Source organism: Cydia fagiglandana, chromosome 11 (assembly GCF_963556715.1).
Source record: "Cydia fagiglandana chromosome 11, ilCydFagi1.1, whole genome shotgun sequence".
Taxonomy (NCBI): domain Eukaryota; kingdom Metazoa; phylum Arthropoda; class Insecta; order Lepidoptera; family Tortricidae; genus Cydia; species Cydia fagiglandana.
In genome coordinates, this window is record NC_085942.1 from 521089 (window position 1) to 543279 (window position 22191).

General features: G+C 41.6%; 1 protein-coding gene across 1 annotated transcript; it reads left to right on the forward strand.

Moving 5' to 3' along the window:
- Nucleotides 1-269: 269 nt before the first annotated feature.
- On the forward strand, nucleotides 270-17436 carry LOC134668473 (uncharacterized). The gene is made up of 4 exons (XM_063525926.1): nucleotides 270-321; nucleotides 2679-2955; nucleotides 15701-15805; nucleotides 17251-17436. Exons 2-4 carry the CDS (start codon nucleotides 2747-2749, stop codon nucleotides 17285-17287), a joined length of 351 nt encoding a protein of 116 aa, XP_063381996.1. The 5' UTR covers nucleotides 270-321; nucleotides 2679-2746; the 3' UTR covers nucleotides 17288-17436.
- Nucleotides 17437-22191: the final 4755 nt, after the last annotated feature.

Below are 22191 nucleotides of genomic sequence, written 5' to 3' on the forward strand. Positions count from 1 at the left end.
CCTGTCTGTTCTGCAGTTCCTCTCTAGTGTAGGTTAATTAGTGATAATGTTAATACTAACACTAGTTATTAGGTACGTAGTTTAAGACAACTAACAAATTCTATGGGTTTTTTGGGCCAACAGTTAACCTAGCCTCCGGGCGTTTCCTCGTAAGCTACCCGGTGCTGAAGGTGGTGTACGGCAACCTGAGCCTGATGGAAGACCTGCAGGTGCCGCCGCCGTCGCGCCGCGCCGACGCGGAGAACATCGGACCCGAGGGCCAAGAGGACCTGCCGGACTTCCACGACTACCTCAACGAGATTGAAGACTTACAGCGATGGAGTAAGACTATACTCTGTATTAGAGATGCCACGAATATTCGGAAACTACTCGGTATTCGGCCTATTCGGCCACTTTGCCGAATATTCGGTATTCGGCCGATATTGCCCACTATTCGGCCGAATACCGAATATCTGTTGCATCTACCTAAAAAGAGAAATTACACAAAAAAATAAGGGATAAGTTCGTCTTTGTACTTCTTACTAATTGTATGTTATTTTTAATGTCTTTTTGTACAATAGAGAGTTTACTACTACTACTACTAAAACATAACCGAAAACTAGGTATATTTAATATTTAAAATGTATTCATGCAAAGTATGTAGTTAAATACGAAGGCACGTTTTTGAGCATTTGTTGATTTAAAAATACTTTTTTTATCATGGGTCTGATTTGATTGGCTCTAATTATACATTAATTAATTTGGTTCAACATAAAAATATATCTGAGAAAACGTTGTGCTTAGATGGCGAACAGTTTTTATAATAATTTTCGGTATTCGGCCGAGAGAGGGGCCGAATATTCGGTATTCGGCCACATTCACTATTCGGGGCATCTCTACTCTGTATAACAGTAAACAAATAATTTGCACATTTTCGGGTAATAACATTTATCGGTTAACCAACCAAATACAAAATCGCCTGGATCTGTGAACGACCTGATTTTAAGTTTTAACCTACATTATGATGTTTTCATCTACCCTCAACTGACTTGAGGAGCCACTTGAAGGTAGATTTTGTTTACTTTTATTTAGATACCTAAAGATACAGAATATAGTTAATATGACAATCGTTATCGACGACCGAAAAGTAGGTAATTTATGCTTAATTAGTGATATCATGTGCAGGGTGAAATAATCATCTTAAACTATGGGGGGTCCTTGATTCCTTGTATAAGTAGACATAGCGACAGGTACTTAACTGACCATCAAAAATGTTCCTAGCAGTAAGGTTTAAGAGTTACATACAGAAAAAAACCTGCAGAGGAAGCTGGAAATCCTGGACGACATTTAGGGCAGGGCATATATTAAGTAAGGTACTTGCACCTAATAAGGCCCAGTTTTAAAGCTTGCTCAATTTCAAAATTTCATACTTTTATAAGTGTAAATGAGTTTAAATTTCTCGCCCATGTTTGGTTAGTACCATAGACAAAATTGCAAGTTCATATCAAAAATGAAAAAAATAAAAAAATAAATTAATAGTGGGCCTTATTAGGCGCAAGTACCTTACTTCTATAATGTATACCGGGTGTGACCTGTAACACGAGCAAATAATTAAAACATGGATTGTACTCCTCAAACGGTTCACACTTTTGTTCAACAACTTTTAAAAATTATGAAGTAATTAGACACCCTATTTTTCATACAAAATAAATATTATCTTCAATGGACGCCATCGCCATGCCATATCATTTGTGATTGACGTTGCTTGTCACGCCTTAAACATAACAAAATTCGCAATACATTGCGGCTTAGAATAAATTTTAAAGTGTATTAAAAATCTAACCACTTTTAAAAATATTTAAAAGTTGTTGAACAAATGTTGGTCAGTATGAGGAGTACACCTACTCGTACAGTTAAATTGTTTGCTCATATTACAGGCCACACCCGGTATATGTAGCCTTCCCTTCTTTCGATCGTCTGCCATCTTGTGGCCTTAACTCCGAGTTAGATGTAACTCCAACCACACCAGCTAACACCCAAGCAAATAACCAACCAACCAACGCTAAAGGCTCCTCTTCACGTTGGGCCAACGCCAACGCCAACGAGGGACGCATGTATGCGTTAGAGGGAGCAAGTGATATTGCTATCTCATTCTACCGCATGGCTGCGTCCCTCGTTGGCGTTGGCGCTGGCCCAACGTGAAGAGGAGCGTTAACACTGGAACGCGCAAGAGGCCCTGAGCGTTCACGTATGCTTCTTTGAGTGCCATCTTGTAGATTAAGGATCGGTTGCACCAAACCGTCTGTCACCGTTAAAGCGTTCGCTAAATTTATTTGTATGGGAATATTCATACTTCACTGCTGTTTGATGTTAATCAGTCTGTTAAATGTGGTTGGTGCAACTGGGCCTAAATCTGAAATTTTAACTTATTATAGTTCGTTTTTTTCTTAGCATTAGAAAGAACTTCACAGAAGCAAGCGTGTAGTTTTTGTCAGGCTCTTTAATTGTTAATAATTATTGAATTATCTAATGTAACATGGTCAATACATATAATTTACTTCAAATTATTACCGCTAAAAGTGCCGCATTTGGAACCACAAGCTTACTTCTGCGAAGTTCTTTCTAATGCTAAAAAAACTATAGGTACACTTGATGCCTTCACAATAGAGGGTCGATGTGTATCGAACACCATCTTTCAGACAAGGCAGTGACCAGCACCAGCGCCTCACACGACCACGACCTTAAAGACTTGGGCGACGCCTCAAAAATGCTCATCAACATAAAGGAAAACCTAAAAGTGGTCGCCCAAGAGCAGCTGAAAACCAGGAGGCAGAATGAACAGCTGAAACTGCCCCATGAAGTTGAGAAGCTTTGGCATGATGAGGTGAAGTTGCGGGAGTGGCATTATATAAAGCTGACCATGACGTTCCTGATACATATACGGTTCCAGGTGGACACGGCTATACGACTGAAAATGTGAGAAAGCCATTCCTAATGTACGATTCCCACCGACCGGCTGATGGAGTCTATGCCTGTGCCTAATGTGCCTATAGGTACCTGCATTATGTATGCCCTTAGAGCATTTAGTAACCGGAGACGCCTTGGCTGTCATTTTCTGTACAAAACAGTCTGCCCATTTTTGCGGGGGAGGGTTTTTACGTTATATAGTGGTCAAATATATGGCCCTTTGTACGTAATGTTTAAATAGCCATGTCAGATAAACGTCAGTCTATACAAAAACTTGCACAATTTTGCGAGGTTTTCGGCAGACGGGTAAACTCTTAAAGGCGACTCCGGTTATTAAATGATCTAAGTGTGGGCGATTGTGCACTACAATGAATTTTACTGTCCGGCAGTCCGAGTTTTCATGGTCCGATATGCCATGAAAAAAAACGGATGATTGGCTTGTGCACTTGTCCGTCTTTTTACTTGCAGGTGCGGCGCAGTGGCATGAAACACACACCCCCCCTAGCCCACCCCCGCCCGGCCAAGTCATGAATAATACTAATTCCAGACGCAGTGCCCAAGCATAAACACGTTTTTCATGGCTGTCATCTCGGACCGGAAAAAAATTGTCCGGAATGGGGAAAAGTAAAATGTCGGACGGTAAAATTACGTCTAGTGCACAAGCTACTATATACATTTAGAATAGAATAGAATAGAATAGAATGTTTTTATTCGTGACTGAATGAGCCACGGGCTCGTAAAGCTACTGCCACTCTTGGTCTCATAAGATTTGACTTGAAAACTCAATATTTATTCGTACGTTTTCGAAAAGAAAGCTACGAACTCGGAAAATGAATGAAGGCGGGGTTTGCTATACTTTCGCCGATTAAAAACCGAAGAAATGACTTTGCCTTATTCTAGGGGCTTACTTGGTGGGTCCTTGTTCTTCTCTCAGGCGTAATCTGCAGAAAATCTGGCCTTTGCTGGTGGGAGCACCTCGTTGCCCGCTCGATGCCGAAAACACTGTCACTACTCGGTCTTTATCACAAAATCCAATGGTGTCTTCAAAATTAACAACCCCGGGGCGAAATATAACACAAAAAAACACTAAATAGTTAGTAAATGCGGTGCTACGACGGCGATGCAATAATTTGCTTGCAAGACGTAGGAGTTTCGAGCGAAAACTGATTTTAATCATGGCCGCGAGCGTTTACGCCGGGTCACCCCTAGGTGGCGCTGTCATACTCAGTTTTAATAGACGGGTATAGCATTGGCTCGAACATAGCCCCGGCCTTGAAAGGTTCCCTTTTCAAAAAAAACTAGGAAAGAATATATTATGCATTACAGCTAAAGCTAGAAGGACCGCTTAAACGGCCGAGGAATTAAAAATAATATTAGTTCTATACATTAACCTACTTTACTTACACTAACCTTTTTTTTTTTTAAGAATAAGTCTAAGGAATATTATTAGGAAGTGGACACAAACGCACTACCGGACGCCTGTACGTGCCGTTCTTTGTTTTGACTAAGACTACCCTTATAGCGCCGTCTTTTCCCGGATAAGTCTCCATAACTATGCCCATCGGCCAGTGCAACGGCGGGGCGTTGTCAGTGATAATAAGAACTACAGTCCCAACGGTGATAGGTCGCGAATCAGTGTTCCATTTCTCCCGTGCTTGAAGCGTATGCAAAAACTCTAGGGACCAACGACGCCAATAGGATTGTACCAGATTCTCAAGTAAACTATAACGAGATAACCGATTAGTACGCTCTTCCGTTATTTCCGAGGCGGGTAAGGACCTTAAAGGTACGGTATTCAAAAAGTGAGCCGGCGTGAGCGGCGCGGGCTCTGCGGGATCGGCGCTTAGCAGACCCAAAGGCCTACTGTTCAAGACAGCTTCAATCTGGCACAAAAGCGTGTAAAGTTCGTCATATGACAATATTTGAGCGCCAATCACCCGAAATAGGTGAGTCTTAAATGATTTTACAGCCGCTTCCCAGCTGCCTCCCCAGTGTGGGGCGTTGGGCGGGATAAATCTCCATTTTACTTGATTTTCTAGAAGCTCCCGTCGAAAGGTGTCCGAAAAGCCCTGGTTAAGGAGTTTTTTCAAATGAGAATCAGCTCCCACAAAATTCGTTGCATTATCTGAATACATAGTATCTACCGGACCTCGACGGGATATAAACCGTTTCAGTGCGTTAAGGAACGTTTCCGAACTTAAGTCTGCGCATATCTCTACATGCGTGCTGCGCGTGGTCAGACAAATGAAGACACATACGTACATTTTCTGACTCTTAGCACCACGTTTTCGTACCAATGTAACGTTGAGCGGTCCACATAGATCCACTCCAGTATGAGCGAAAGCCTTGGAGATTTGTAGTCTGCATTCTGGCAGATTCGCCATTGCCGGTGGCGTTATTCCCTTTGGACGTGCCTTGAAACACCGCAAACACGAATCGACTCTGGAGCGCACGATCACTCTAGCAGATAATATCCAATACCGAAGCCTTAACAACGACAACAAATGCTTTTCCCCTGCATGGCAATTCTTGCGGTGCGTATAATCTATGATCAGGTTAACGACATGATCCTTCCGTGGCAGTAGAAACGGATGTTTGTGATCAAAGGTGAGATTAGCGTTGTCCAATCTACCTCCTACTCGCAACACTCCATCTACTAGGATGGGTCTAAGCTTCCGAATAGCCTTCGAGGCGGGGGCTTTGCCAGCCGGATTGGCCTCCAAATATTCCGGAAAGTGCACAGTCTGAATAGTCTTGATAGCGGCTAACTCAGCCGCTACCGTGTCCTCTGTCGTAACAGCGCCTTTTGATGACAGCAATTTTATAAAGCGTAACACGTAAACGATAACGCGCAGGTATCTTAACCAGGATGATATCCTTTTGGACAACGTGTACAGCACAGGCTCCTCCGCTGGGGGGGCCACAGTAGCTACAGTGGGTAGGGCTATTACCTTTTGTTCCGGTACTTCACCTTCCGAGCTCGCCACGAAAGGTTTTATAGGCCACTTTGAACGTTCCAGTCGAGCCCACGATGGACCTTGTAACCACAGCGGATGTTCCAACAGTTGGGAGGGTGTAAGCCCACGCGACAGGCAATCACTTGGATTCTCCTTTCCTGACACGTGAAAGAAACAATCCGATGGGAAATTCTTTTGGATCTTTGCCACCCGATTCGCGACGAATATTTTCCATCGGTGGGGGCTGGAATGAATCCAGTGTAGGGTCACGGTCGAATCCGAAAACGCATAGATATGAGAGAGTGAGATGCGCGTGCTATAGTTATCCATAACTACTCGAACCAGTTTCGACATAAGCCAGGCTGCACATAATTCCAACCGGGCCAGGGACACAACCTTCATCGGGGCCACCTTGGATTTCGCGCACAAAAATCGCACTGATATGCTTTGATTAGCAACCACATGTAAATACAGTACCGCACCATAGGCCTTCTCACTCGCATCTGCAAAGGCTAAAAGTGTAACTGTGCAGGAAGACGTTACGCCTACGTGACGCGGTATTCTCATTTGGCTCAGAAGCGGTAAATCTCTAACGAAATTAACCCACGCGTCGATAACAGCTGAGGGTGGGGTTTGATCCCAGTCGATGTGTTCCAACCATAGTTGTTTTATCATAAGTTTAGCATATAAGATCACTGGAGCCGCAAACCCTAAAATGTCCCACAATCGTGCCACTACCGATAAAATGTTGCGCTTGCGGTGCATCGTTCTGTATTTGAGTTTACTTCGAATGAAAATGAATCGGATCGCGGCTCCCACTTTATGCCTAAAACCTTTTGATAAGACCCGTCACCAAACTCAACCCAACTCGGGTGTAGATACTCTTTAGGTATGGCCTTGAGGAGCTCTGGTGAATTACTCGACCATTTCATCAGGTCAAAGCCACCCGCCTTGAACATATCAATAAGCTGTGCTGCCGTTTTAGAGGCTATTTTTTCAGACGGTGCGCTAGATGCAACATCGTCCATGTAGTAATCTCCTCGCCTGATAAGTTCAGCCGCGCGTGGATACTGGGGTCCCTCGTCAACTGCTAATTGTTGAATGGTTCGTAACGCCAGATATGGGCTCACGGATAAACCGAAACAAACACGCTCAAACTCGTATAATTGCAAAGGGTCACCAGGTTTGAACCTATACAAGATTCGTTGGTATTTCCTAAACTCGGGGTGCACCTGAATTTGAAGGTACATTTGTTTAACGTCGGCACAAAAGGCGACGGGAAATAATCTGAAATTCAAAAGTACTAGAAATAAATCAGACTGCAGATTAGGACCTGGATTTAAAATTGAATTCAGCGAAACGTTCTTGTCCGTCGGCGCACTAGCGTCCAGGACCAAACGCAACTTGGTAGAAATTTTGTCGTTTCGCACCACTCCATGGTGGGCAATTACATAACCTTCCTCCCTACTGTCCCCTGTTACGATGTTCAAGTAACCCTTCTCTATGTACTCTCGTACGATGTCGTCGTAAGCGGTTCGCAAGGGTGGCGTGGAGCTAAATTTCCTTTCCAGCGATAAAAAACGTTTCTCGGCAAGAACCAGCGAATTCCCAAGTTCCTCTGGACTGCTCTTAAAGGGTAATGCTACCGAATATCGCCCCGAGTCATCCCGAGTGGTAGTATTCTTATAATTTTCCTCACAGGCTTGTTCATCGGCGCTCATGAATGTGGAAGTACAGGTAGGTACTTCTTCTAACTCAAAAAAGTTTTCTACTAATTTGTTTAGCGGTGCCCCCGTGAACGCACATAATGCTACGGATCTTGGCTTAGACTGTGGTAGTGCTACGGGAGTTTTCCCCATTACTAAAAACCCAAGTGTGGATTTCAACACGTCAGGTGAGCCGGGTGGGCCGTGGACGCGACCGCTCATAAGCAAGGTCCCAAATAATTCGACTCCAATAAGTAGGTCGATGTCTCCAGTAACGTGGAACTCATCATCCGCGAGCGGCACTCCGGACAGGAAAGTCAGCGCGGCGCGGTCAACTCGAGCGGTCGGTACGGGGAGCGCTATGCGGTCCGAGACTAACGCCGTTATGTCGTAAGTTACATCCTTCTTATAGCAAGATCGGATCGTAAGTTGCGCTTTACCCTTAGTAGCATTAGGAACGCCTCCAAATCCACTTACTGTCGTCGGTAATTCTTTATTTAAATAACTTAATGACAGCTTATTAAAGGCAGCGGTAGTTATGAAATGATTTTGTGACCCGTTGTCGATCATACAACGCAGATAATGTATTTTCCCATTTTTGTCTATTGCGGTCACCTTGGCGGTAGCTAACATTGCTGTCGTTACCTCGGGCGCGATGTTTGCTTGTAAATAATTATACGACACATGTACGTTATTTGTAGTATCCGCTCCCGAAGTAGTCGCAGAAACGGGCGAGTCCAAAGGCACGGGCGAGTCCATTATCGCGGACGAGTCCAAGTGCGCGGGTATCTCAGCGGCTGTGGGAGACAGAGAGGGCGCGGGGAGCATGTTGCGCGCGCGCGCCCCGCCGCACTGACAAACTGCGCGCTCACCTATCATTGCATGACTTGGTGTCACAGCCAACGAAGGGGCAGCTACCTCAGTTGTGGTTAGCGATGTCGATATATTTTCCACGAAATGTAATAACGAATGGTGAGTATTAGCATTACAGCTATCACATACCTGATTTGAACGACAGTTCCCACTCTTATGTTTGTGGCTAAGACACCTTACACACGCACCATATTTTTTAATTGTATTGTAACGTTCACGTGGATTTAACTTTTTAAACTCTTTACATTGATAAAAATGATCGTGTTTTTCGTTGCACAATTCGCACGTAGCCGTGTTTTCCAAAGTTGTTACAAATGATTGAGTGCGCTTCGCGATCGGCTGTTTACCCTGTGACTTTCCCGCACGCTGGGTCGTATTCGCACATGCTACATTAGAGGCGGGACCCGGGTCCCCGCGACGTTCCAGTATTTTGGCTTGTTCCTTAATGAACGTAAGAAAGCTAGTGTATTTAGGCAGCTTCTCTGAGCGTACGGAATTTTCGAACATACGCCCGGTTTCGGGATCGATTTTCTTTAACGCTAAATATAAGAATATGAACTCTTTCTTGTCCGATATTTCCAGTTTATCGAAGGCCGCGGCAGAGGTTACAAAACAATCTACAAAGTCATTTAATCCTTTCGCAGACGGTGATTCTAACTGTTTAAAATTGAACAACTCGTCCAAATACGACGTACCTAACAACCTCACGTCTTCATATTTGTCCACCAGCGTGTCGTAAATCAATTTATAGTTTTCACCACAAGGAACAATTCCAGCTATTGTTGCTAACGCCTTACCCGAAAGTTGACCACACAGGTAAAACACTCTTTCCGCATCCGTAAGGGCCGCATTACGATGTACCGTACTATTGAAGCACTCGAGAAACGAAGCGAATTTCTTTTGATCGCCATCAAACGTCTGAAGAACAATGGGAGGAAGCTTTAAATTAGGTTTAAGATGCGCCGGCGAGGCTACTGGCGCCAGCGCCCCATCGGACTTGCCGGCCGTCAATTGTTTTGTGACATGTTGAATGTGCGAAAACATTTCCTCAAAAGCTTCCCATGTTTGAAACGACGGTACGTACTCTTCATCAGCTTGCATACGCGCAGCATTAAGCTGTTCTACCAGGTTATTAAATTCCGAACGTAGTACTTCTACGTTCGCCGATTGCGACATAAACCGTTCTTGCGTCTTGGCTGTCGCGACGTGCGACGACAAGTCATAGATACCTTGTAATCTACCGAAATACGCCTGAATTTTAGCTTCTAATAACTTAATATTAGGCCCTATTTTTTCCTCAGTAAGCGACATTTTTAACCAACACGCAAAAATAGTATATAAGTAGACTGCGTATATAATTACAACGTAAAATGATACCCAGTTTTGATCTGCAATGATTTCAGATACCTACCTATTAAAAAACGTATATTAAACCACGCGTAAGTCGATAAGTACCTACAGTCGACGGTAACCCAAACAGCTGACCGTGCAATTGTACCGGCCGGCGGGATATTCACTGCCTATATATATATATACCTACTCACAACGTAATGTTTCCTAGACGACGACTTAAGATGTAATGTAAGTAAGTATCGATTCGAATGTATTAATTTACTATTTTTGCAAGGCAACGGGTCTTCTACTTATTTCTTACAAAAGTATTTTACTGTCCGCTATTTAAGTAAGTACCTACACGTAAGAATGGCGTGGGCAAGATGGAACACTAAATTCGATAACTATACGGAAGTAGATATTTAGATAAATAACCCTAAATAACGATATAATTAGAATAAAAAGTATATAAAAATACGTTTTATTGCGAAAAGGCACGTACAGAACGTCCGATACTAAGGAATGTATGTAGTTTATAGGTTAGTTTGGTATGTAAGAAATATACCTTACTTATGTGTATTTAAAACACTGAACTGATAATCCAAGGGCGAAGGACCATTAAATGAATGAGCCACGGGCTCGTAAAGCTACTGCCACTCTTGGTCTCATAAGATTTGACTTGAAAACTCAATATTTATTCGTACGTTTTCGAAAAGAAAGCTACGAACTCGGAAAATGAATGAAGGCGGGGTTTGCTATACTTTCGCCGATTAAAAACCGAAGAAATGACTTTGCCTTATTCTAGGGGCTTACTTGGTGGGTCCTTGTTCTTCTCTCAGGCGTAATCTGCAGAAAATCTGGCCTTTGCTGGTGGGAGCACCTCGTTGCCCGCTCGATGCCGAAAACACTGTCACTACTCGGTCTTTATCACAAAATCCAATGGTGTCTTCAAAATTAACAACCCCGGGGCGAAATATAACACAAAAAAACACTAAATAGTTAGTAAATGCGGTGCTACGACGGCGATGCAATAATTTGCTTGCAAGACGTAGGAGTTTCGAGCGAAAACTGATTTTAATCATGGCCGCGAGCGTTTACGCCGGGTCACCCCTAGGTGGCGCTGTCATACTCAGTTTTAATAGACGGGTATAGCATTGGCTCGAACAGTGACAAAACTTAATAGATAAAACAACAGGTAATACTACCACGGTCACGAAATGGTCCCGACTCAGCAGGTGCTAGCATTTAATGGCCGGCCATATCGGACCGTAAAAACTCGGACTGCCGGACAGTAAAATTCATTGTAGTGCACAATCGTCCTATGGCAAAAGCGATGACGTCCGTCCGGAGCTGGTCGTGTCCGCGAGAAGCCGACCGGCTTCCGGTCGTACAAATGTGAAATGCGCGCCGACTCCGCCCGTTCGGTGGAAATCGTACTTATTTATCATACACGTAGCTCATAAGTACTGAATCTACAACTAATCTGAATAACTGTAGTAGGAGCTGTAGGTGTGTAGGGTTTCTACGATGCGCTGACTGCGACACTTAAAAATCTTCCAAAGCGTGAAGTAACTATCATCTTAGGGGACTTTAATGCGAAAGTTGGAAATACCACAGATGATGATCACCTTCGGCGTGTTGCGGGAAAACACGGAATAGGAGAGCGTAATGACAGGAACGAGCGTCTGTTACAGTTCTGCTGTGAAGAAAATTTTACTATCACAAACACCTGCTTCAAACATCATATCCGTAGATTATATACCTGGATATCCCCTGGCGACAGATGTAGAAACCAAATTGACTACATATTAGTAGGGACGAGATGGAGAAGCTCAGTGATAAACGCCACAACTCTCCCCGGTGCTGACTGCGGCTCCGACCACCAACTTCTTGTAGCAACAGTCCGAGTACGGCTAAAGAGGATGCAAAGACCTAAAGTAGGCCCGAGTATGCAAAGCATAAATATCAGTAGCTTCAGAGAAGGCTTTGCACAGAGAGTAGTTGACTTCCCAAATAATTTGACAGACAGTGACACTAAATGGGAATATTTCAAAAGGATGATAGAGGAAACAGCTAGGGTTAATGAGATGTCGAAGCCCGTTATGAAAGATTTTATCACACAGGAGACGGCCCAAATCATCCTTGAGAGACGAGAACTAAAGGAACGCGGTATATGTGCAACTGAAGACCAGAAGCGGTATGCAGAACTGAGCCGCTTAGTTCAACAACGCTGTCGGAAAGATTATGATAATCACATCAACGAAGTTTGTCTCGAACTCGAACGCCACTCGATGAGAAATGAATCCCGGTATCTTTTTCAAAAAGTAAAAGAACTGACTGGAACGCGAAAACCGAGGACTTGTGCCATCGAAGATAAAGACGGACGTTTACTGACAAGTGTGGCTGAAGTGTTGGAGCGCTGGAAAAGTTACTGCGCGGAGCTATATGACACGGGAAGCCTTATTGACTCTAATATCACATGGTCAACAGAAGAACCTGATATCCTACCGTCAGAAATAGATCAGGCCATCAAAGCTCTCAAGTGCAGGAAATCACCGGGCAAGGATACTATTACAGCCGAAATATTGAAAAACCTAGGTCCGCGAGGCACCAAGGGTATCACCGAAATCTGTAATACCATCTGGAAAACTGGAAGATGGCCAAAAGATTGGACAGAATCGGTGTTCATACCTTTACATAAAAAAGGCTCTTCAAAAGACTGTGGCAATTACAGGACTATAGCGTTAATATCTCATGCCAGTAAGATCCTCCTGCATGTGATTAATGAACGTCTTAACTACTTTCTAAGCCGACAGATACCCAGAGAGCAGGCAGGCTTCGTGAAGGGCAGAGGAACGCGGGAACAAATACTAAACGTTCGACAAATCATAGAGAAGAGCAGGGAATTCAACAGCCCCTTGGTTCTGTGCTTTATTGACTACAAGAAAGCCTTCGACTGCGTGCAATGGGACAAACTGTGGAATGTTCTACTCGAAATGGGAGCCCCTGAGCACCTCGTTGCTTTGATCAAGAGTCTGTACGCTGAAAACCGTTCGTTCATTAGAATAGGCACTGAATGCTCCAATATGTTCCAAACAAAAAAGGGAGTGAGACAGGGGTGCATCTTGTCTCCTGCACTTTTTAACATATATGGAGAATACATCATTCGGAAAACCATCGAAAATTGGGACAAGGGTTTCCCTATTGGTGGGAAAAGGTTATCGAATCTCCGATATGCAGACGACACCATTCTTTTGGCAACATCAATGGAAGACATGAGTGAATTATTTCAAAGACTCGAATTAGAAAGTGGCAACGTAGGTCTCGCTGTGAACAGAGCGAAAACCAAAGTGATGGTGGTGGATCGAGCCGGAAAGTTAGCAAATGTCACCTGCAACATTCCTGGCATTGATATAGTCGACCGCTATATTTACCTGGGTTCCCAAATCTGCAATGATGGCAAATGTGTGTCCGAGATAAGAAGGCGAATCGGGATGGCAAAGGATGCTATGACCCGTTTAAATAACATTTGGAAGAAAAGGGGAATTGGTATCAAAACCAAGATCAGATTGATACGAGCACTAGTATTCCCTATCTTCCTGTATGGAGTGGAAACGTGGACTATCCTGGCCAGAGAGAGAAAAAGGATTGATGCATTTGAGATGTGGTGCTGGAGACGAATGTTACGAATACCTTGGACGGCGAGACGTACTAATGCATCAATCCTAACCCAGCTCCGAGTGAAAACTCGTCTATCCACCATATGCCAACAGCGTATACTATCATATTTCGGACACACAGTGCGCAGAGGTGACGAAAGTTTGGAAAAACTGATAGTGATTGGACACACCGAAGGCAGGAGATCACGCGGTCGTTCACCAATAAGATGGACCGATCAAGTTAAAGACTCGTCATCCTCTGCTTTCTACACGGTCGTCAGAGACGCGTTGGACAGAAACCGGTGGAGGCAGATTATCCGCTCCAGATGCAACTCTGATACTGACCACGATCCTCAGACATGAGGGACCGACCAAAGAGAGTAGTAGGAGCAACATTTTGTTTCTTGCTTTTCTACTTAAACTCTTTCTGACAATGTTTACACATATTTTAAACTTTCGCGTTTTGAACACATATTAATTCACATTTATAGACGGGTCTAACGCGAATTTTATTCAATTACCTTGATTTACCGTCGTTTCGACACAGGTTACACTGGTCCAGCCACCGCGAGCCAGTCAGCCGCGACCACGACCATTGAAACCTGTGCTGTGTCGAAACGTTGGTAAATCAAGGTAATTGAATAAAATTCGCGTTAGACCCGTCTATAAATGTGAGTTAAAATGTTTACACACTTCTTCACAATGGAATCAATCTGAAAAGTACACATTTTATCTTTGGAACCTTTTGTATGTAAATTTGAGTTTCAAACTCCCATTAATCCTAAAATTCAGATCGCAAATGAAATGTTCCTCAAAAAATACTGCGTCATCTCCAAGAGGGTCGTTATAGACACTTAGCGCCACGTGCACCATCCCACTAACCCGGGGCTAACCGGTTAAACCTTTAACCAAAAAGAATAGATAGTTGTCATTGTGAATTTTGTAGTCACAGTAAATTTACTGCCATCTATCCCTAGCCTACCCTACCCTACCCTTCCCTACCCTAGCCTTCTTGAGCTTACCGTGGGACTTAGTCAATTTGTGTAAAAATGTCCTATAATATTTATTTATTTATTTATTTATTTATTTATTTATTTATTTATTTATCTATCGACACACGACTAAAACTCATAATGAAAACGTATTTAAAATGATCGAACAAAATATATATGTACCTAATGATGATTTTATTATTTTTATATCATTTTGATCCATGTTCATTCACTGATATCTATGTGTTAAAATTGTTAAATATGAAACGGTGTCGTCGTGGGCCATCAATCCGAGAATGACTATTTCTTGATTTCCGAGGCACGTTTTTTCCTTAGACTTTATTCGTCTTATACAAAGTTACTTATGTCTTTGCTTTAACCCACTGTCAAATTGTACTAGTAACCATGGTAATTTCAGGAACCTATAACCGGTTAACCCCGGGTTAGTAAATAAATGGTGCAGGTGGCCTTTACCGTATTATTGCCCACGTAAATAAACTGTTTAACTTTTTTAATATAATGTATAGGCTGTAATCGGAAAGTGTTTACAGGCGATTATTATGTAAATAAAAAGATATCGATGACTATGAAGCCGATGGTCCCGGGTTCGAATTCTGGTAAGGGCATTTATTTGTATGATGATACAGATATTTGTTCCTGAGTCATGGTTGTTTTTAGGGTTCCGTACCCGAAGGGTAAAACGGGACCCTATTACTAAGACTTCGCTGTCCGTCCGTCCGTCTGTCCATCCGTCTGTCACCAGGCTGTATCTCACGAACCGTGATAGCTAGACAGTTGAAATTTTCACAGATGATGTATTTCTGTTGCCGCTATAACAACAAATACTAAAAACAGAATAAAATAAAGATTTAAGTGGGGCTCCCATACAGCAAACGTGATTTTTGATCAAAGTTAAGCAACGTCGGGCGTGGTCAGTACTTGGATGGGTGATCGTTTTCTTTTTGCATTTTTTTCCGTTTTTTTTTTGCTTTATGGTACGGAACCCTTCGTGCGCGAGTCCGACTCGCACTTGCCCGGTTTTTTATGTATGTATGGATTTATCTATTATATGTATATATCGTTGTTTGAGTACCCACAACACAAGCCTTATTGAGCTTACTGTAGGCCTTAGTCAATTTGTGTAAAAATGTCCTATAATATTTATTTTATTTACTTATTTTATTTATCGATATAAGCGCTAGGCAGTGCAGGTAAAACTTGTTGGTAATTTGCAGGGCAACTAACTCCTTCCCTGGGTACCGTATCGGCTACCTGTTCCACCGGGTGATGAAGATCAAGACGCAGATGTACAGGATCATGGAAGAGTGGGAAACGATGATGTAAGCATTTACCTTTAGAGTGACATTCCATTTCCAACTGCAGCTGCAATACTGTTCATTTTACTATGGAAACGCATCGCTGTCATTGTCAATTTCCATAGAAAATGAACAGTATTGCAGCTGCAGTTGGAAATGGAATGTCACTTTTATTTGCCTTCGCTCCTAACTTCGAGTATTAAGAGCCAACAGGAGTGGTCATCTCTCCATACAAACGTACTCGACTGTTTCCTCCGTGGGTTTTGATGCTAGAGCAATGATCTTTTTGAACACAGATTAATATTGTCAATATCTGTGTCGGACCGTTTTGCTTTTTTTGATATTTTTGTTTTAAGGGCGCTAGAGCCCTTCAAAAATGGCCTAATTGACTATGCCGCAATGAGAGGCGTAGTATTCAAAACTGATATCAATTAGCCAAAGGAAAACGGTCCGACACAGATAATTTCATAATCACTTAGATTTCCAAGTTTGGATAGGATTGTTTAAGTTTTGGAGGAGGAAACAGTAATTTTTACGCGTGATTTTTCGCCTTGTCCTTATCGCACTAGTTTTAGAAGCCGTTTCCGTTAGCGAGACGGGTATATTTCCCTAAAATATTTAAACTCAGCTCCTGTTTCGTCTTAAGGTGACAGTCTATTTCCAACGCCAGCTGCACTGCCATTCATTTTACTATGGACAACAACAAAGCGAAGCTTCAATAACAATGACGCGTTCGTACCAGTAGTGGGGCATTCCACGAGACTGTCGCTTACATAACGCAATTCTTCTAATACTTCTGGAAATGCTGAGTAAGCGATATTGGGTCAGGTAATATTTCATGACTTGGCTAACAAATTGGCAGTATATTCTCGAGATTCACGTATTTTATTGAGGTAGCTGCCATACAAGGCAAAAGCGTTATGTAAGCGACAGTCTCGTGGAATGCCCCTAGTGCAGCTGCGGTCAGAAATGGAATGTCACCATAAAGGTCGATTTATATCTACAGACATTTATCAAGTTTTTCTTTTGCGCATTAATAAAGAAATTGGTACTATTTTTAAGAGGTCTCTATTGTTTCCCATAAAGTTTTAAGTCATAAATTGTTTGTCAGCATTCTCGTTAGTAATTTTTCTCAGAAACGCGTAACTTTTCAGGATTGTCCTGATAACCTTACGAAAACCCTGAAAAGTTAACGGTTTCAGAATTAGGACTAATAATAATCTGACAATCATTTACATTATGACTTTCAATAATTTGGGCATTATTTATGAAAAGGGACCTTATTGTCGATGGCGCATACGCCGCACTGCGTCGCGCGGCATTGTATTTATATCGGAGCATCGCTAATAATGGCGTAAGCGCCATCGACAATTAGGTCCCTTTTCATATTATGTCAAACAAATGGATTCGATTTTTAAGATGTACCTAATCATATTATTAAAAATCCCAGCTCTGCGAACAAGATGCAGAACCGTCAAAACTGGCGCACAAAGAAGCACAGCCTGATGCTGCTCCTGCAGGTATACGAGAGAATGCTGCAATTGGATGTGGACGCCAAAGATGCGACGGAGATGGTCAAGGTGCAGTTCTTCGGCCAAGAGCAGTTCCAAACACACTATGTCGTGCCTCCGAGCAAACCTTTCTCCAAATAGAAATGGACTAGTGGAAATAAACATTATTTACCAACAAGATATATGCAGTGGTATTACTAAACGAAATTAAAAAATAAGCTTACATATTTAAAAAAAAAACACCCCTGAGGCGGCATTTCCTCATATTGTTTATATTCATAGCATAGATATAAACTATGGATGAGCGCATGCATAATTGCATACGAATTGCCTGTTGCGATCTTCATGTCAGCAAAAAAGCGCCATCTGTTACACGCTGCGTACAACTACGTAAGCTCGACGCTCGACGCTCGACGCGATAACTTTGTATGGGCGTACACGGCTTGTTAAGTTTATTCGCGGTTTATATCACAGGAGCGTCGAATAAGTTTATGGTTAATTAAAACGATATTTATTGTATTAAGATGTACGTGTATATGTATTGTGTTAAAATGTTGGTGTAATGTGACAATACTACACCTTATAAAACAAAGCACCCCGCCGCGTCTGTCTGTTTGATTGTTAGTACTTATGTTCGTGATAAACGACTACTGAACGGATTTTCATACTGTTTCACCTATCAATAATTCTTGAGGAAGGTTTTGGTGTGTAATTTGTTAACCTGTGCGAAGCCGGGGCGGATCGCTAATAATGTAGAAAAATATGGAATAGCATGAGTCCGTGGTCCGTGGCTAGTGACTCTTTACTGGTTAAAACGCATAAGATGGATTTATGGACGTTTCTAGCTATAATTTGTTACGTTCGTAGGTACATTAGAAAAGAGGTAAACAATCTTGACGTGTCTTTTATAGAAAAGCGCTTCTTAAAAATTACTTACTATTCTTTATGAAAGCAGAAGAATGTAAATAAATAAATGATTTATAACTGTTACACATTTTCCGTGACTTATTTCCAAAAGTGATTGTCAATATAAGGGCACATTAAGATTGCTTACTTTTTTTCTAATGCTAAAAGAAACGAATTATTGACAAGTCATCAATCATCATGTAAAGTCAAGGAACTTGAATTAGAGTCGGACCAAAAAAAGTCTACAGTGAATTTGATCGCCCACGCAGTGCAAATGTCATTTATACGTCATAATTTCATAGAAGTTTAAATAACAAATAAAAACACACAAAAATAAAATAACACTTGCACTGCGTAGGCTATCAAATTGTCACTCTCCACCCCTCTTAACCTATATAAATAAATATATAAATACATAATTCCCTAATTACACTAATATTTGGCCACGTGATCGTCTAGTCTAGTAGTTAGGACCCCTCTGAAGTGAACCGAGATACCCTAGATTCTTTAATGAGTAACAACTATATTTTGGACTCCAATATTACTTTACTTTACCTAGATTGTAAAAAGATGATTATGGTACTGAAGATATGTTTTATTATGATATTAAAGAATAATCAGAAGGGTATTTTAATTGAGTCTCAGACACAGTATATTGAACAAATTTCAAGGCAAGATATTATTGTTATTGTTAAATATTCGAATGGTATGAATATAATATGAATTTAAAAATGTTTCTGGTAAAATCCTGCTACGCCTATTAAGCTCCCGGGGTACTATAGAGGCAGCACTCCTGAGGTAAGCTCATTTACTCCCTAGCATTTTAAGGATAATTATATTTAACTATCATCTTCTAAACGACGTGTGATTTACTCACACATACTGCCTCCATATTTCGATGCAGGTCTGGGAGCTCTTAGTCCGATAACAATATCAATCGGATCACCTACCCTACCTCTAGCCAGACGGGCTTTGACCAGCACTCCGGAACCTATGCGCACCTAGATGACGATGGAAAGAAGTGCCAAAGTATCCATCAGTCATCAAAATTACTTATCTTTTTTATATTCAAAAGCTAGGGATACTAATCCCTTAGTCCCATTCCCCAGAACTGATAATATAGTCAGAATTCCTAGTTCTCTAGATGTATAAACAAAGTACCGAGTTTATTTGCTAATTATTATGTTTATTGAAACTGAAATATCAAGATGAGCATTATTTCACTCAACTTTTCCCATTGAACTACTCTTGTCTTGCCAAAGGGGTCCCTAAAACAGAACTAATCTTCGATCCTTCCATCTCAGACCAGCCTGTACTCCTAAACCCAGCTTGATATTTAAGTATTGATCATGAAAACCTGATTGAACCACTCAGTACCTCGTCCCTACACCAGTAAACCAGAAATATAAATAGAAATTTCATAAAACATGATCCCCATATAAATTAGAAAATAGGAAAGTTAAGGCAGTAGAACCTTTACCTTTTAAACACACATATTTTAGTATAAAGAAACCATATTTTTAAACCCTTAAAGATAAATATATTATTATTATATCAACCATATCAATTTTATAAACTAGAACTAAAAGAACCCTAAAAAAACAACAAATGAGTGTGTGATTCTACCCTAACTCTAACCACTGTCCCTAATCTAGTATAACCAAAGCACAGTTCATTCTTACCATTGACCTGGTACTTTGGAATATACGCAAGTGTAGTCCCTACGAGAAGCTGTAATCATTCAGCGAGCGATTCTGAGAATTTCAACCTATAGGCTCGAGTTATTGTCCCCCCCCGAGGCATTTGGTACAAAGACCGGGTGGCAACTCGGGTAGGACGACCCTATTGTGTCTAAGAATGGTATAAATAAATATATTTAATATACGAGGTCCCCGAATACTGTAGGTTTCAAATGGGCCCGGATTACTCCAGATGATTCACACGTGAAATCTCCCATTTTACTAGCTACAGCTGGACATCGGTAGACCAAGGAGGGAGAGATATTTGGCTTTCTATGTAGGTAAAAAGATAAGCCCCAAGACAACCCTCATCTTGGTAAATAGGAAAAACCTCCTTCCATCCGTCGTTTGTCACCGTTAGGATAACAGATGAAAGGCTAGACAAACTGTCTGTCTAGACACTGATTTGGTTTCGAAATATATAAAAATAGTCTAGGAGTTCTCGGGTACAATTTTGAAACAATTATCCTTAATTATTCAATAATAATGCCATATAATAGACATTATATTTAAAACAAATAACTAAACTGAATCTAATTGATTTCTATGTCAAGAAGGCCCAAAATGATAGTGAAATACTCAGTACAGATGCATTAAATTCCAACGTTACGAAGTATTGACCCCGCACTGTCCGAACAATAACACACCTTCTAACTCTAGCCTTCCGAAAACATTCGTCCCCGAAAGCCAACGATAGATAACCAGAGTATTCACTAGACTCTAAACCTTCGTTACAAAACTCCTATTAAAAATTAATAGCAAAGTGAAAATACTCCGCTCGAATAATACCCAAGCTTAAACATTATGAAAACAAAACATTGCTTCCACAATGCCAAACAAAGATACGAATTCCAAATATTAACTCTATGAGACAAAGACATAGTCTTTTCCTCGATAAAGCCAAACACTTAGAAAAATGAACAGAGTTTTTCCACTCACCAGTAATTTTGACGCACTTTATGAAAACCAAAGTCAGGTGTCGGTGCGGATGCTGAAGATAAACTAAACTTGTGACCGCTCCTCTCAGCCCTTTTATATGATTCGTTGCTAACTCAGACACGCTAGTTCAGTCAAAACATCTGTGCTGCACCTGCCTACTTGAGACATCTCTTCCAAGAATCATGTCCGAAGTACGAGCGCACCTGCGCGCCACCCCTAGTTGAGACAGAACACCTGCCTACCTCAGACATCTCTTCCAAGAATCATGTCCGAGTTACGAGCGCACCTGCGCCTCCACCCTTAGTTCAGTCACATTCACCTTGAAAATGATACCTATCTTCAACGAATTATCTACAAAAATCAACCTTACATCTTTCACTTAAGAATTATTTTGGCCCGACGAAGTAGTTCAGACACGCTCTGTAATTAAGACATTTGATACCTCAGAACCAAAGGTCGTAACGACACATTATCTGTGTAGCCCTTGTGCCTCACACGTAAGATTTATTTTTGATTGATGTCACTTCCTAGAGCCATCTATGGATTTCTTACGCAACTACTTGAACGTTAGGTGTCTCGTTGATAACGCTCCGTCGGTCAATACATAACTTGTTATGAACTTAATTCCCTCCACTGCCCACAGATGGCGTTGTTATCAAACGTTTTAACTTAATATTTATATTGAAGTATGAGTAAAATCTAATTCAATTTCATAATTAAGGCTTTTTATTACTTAAATGTTTTATATTTATAGATAGGGCTTACGGCTAGTTACATCCACCCCCAATAGATTTCAGTTTTTATAATGGATCACAAGAATGAGCTATGGAAACTTAAATCTATTTCTAGACTTGTCGGTGCTTTCCCTCCCCAATTAATCGTGTGATGTGTATTCCATTACTAAATGACTGTTAGTGACTCAGCTCTGAAATAAGTTCATCAGAATCCTGTCAATAAACAATGATAGCTTTTTCCCCAGTCTCCCCGCTCCACCAGCAATACCAAATTGTGGGTTTGGCAGGCTACTAGTTAACCCGTTCTTGCTAGCTCAACCCGGTCGCCTCGAGTATTGCTCTTGCCTCTACGCGAATGGGACCGTACAGTTCCGTAGAATAGCATCTGCTGAGACAACAAAAACCCCCTCGCAAAACGAAGAGACCTTTAATTTTTATAAGTACGAAGCTTGTCAAATTTCATTGCCAAAATTCAAACCAATTTTCATTACTTTATCACCCTCAGCCACGTTTTCTTGGCGCATGTCTCATACTTGAATAAAATATACCGACCTTTAAGTTTATTTGGGTGTATTTTTTTT

Excerpts from the sequence above, each read along its gene's own strand:
- LOC134668473 (XM_063525926.1), top strand. The coding sequence starts at position 2,747 with ATGCTCATCAACATAAAGGAAAACCTAAAAGTGGTCGCCCAAGAGCAG. Across the intron at positions 2,956-15,700 it reads ACGGCTATACGACTGAAAAT|GGCAACTAACTCCTTCCCTG; the intron begins GTGAGAAAGCCA and ends GGTAATTTGCAG. Across the intron at positions 15,806-17,250 it reads GAAGAGTGGGAAACGATGAT|AACCGTCAAAACTGGCGCAC; the intron begins GTAAGCATTTAC and ends AACAAGATGCAG.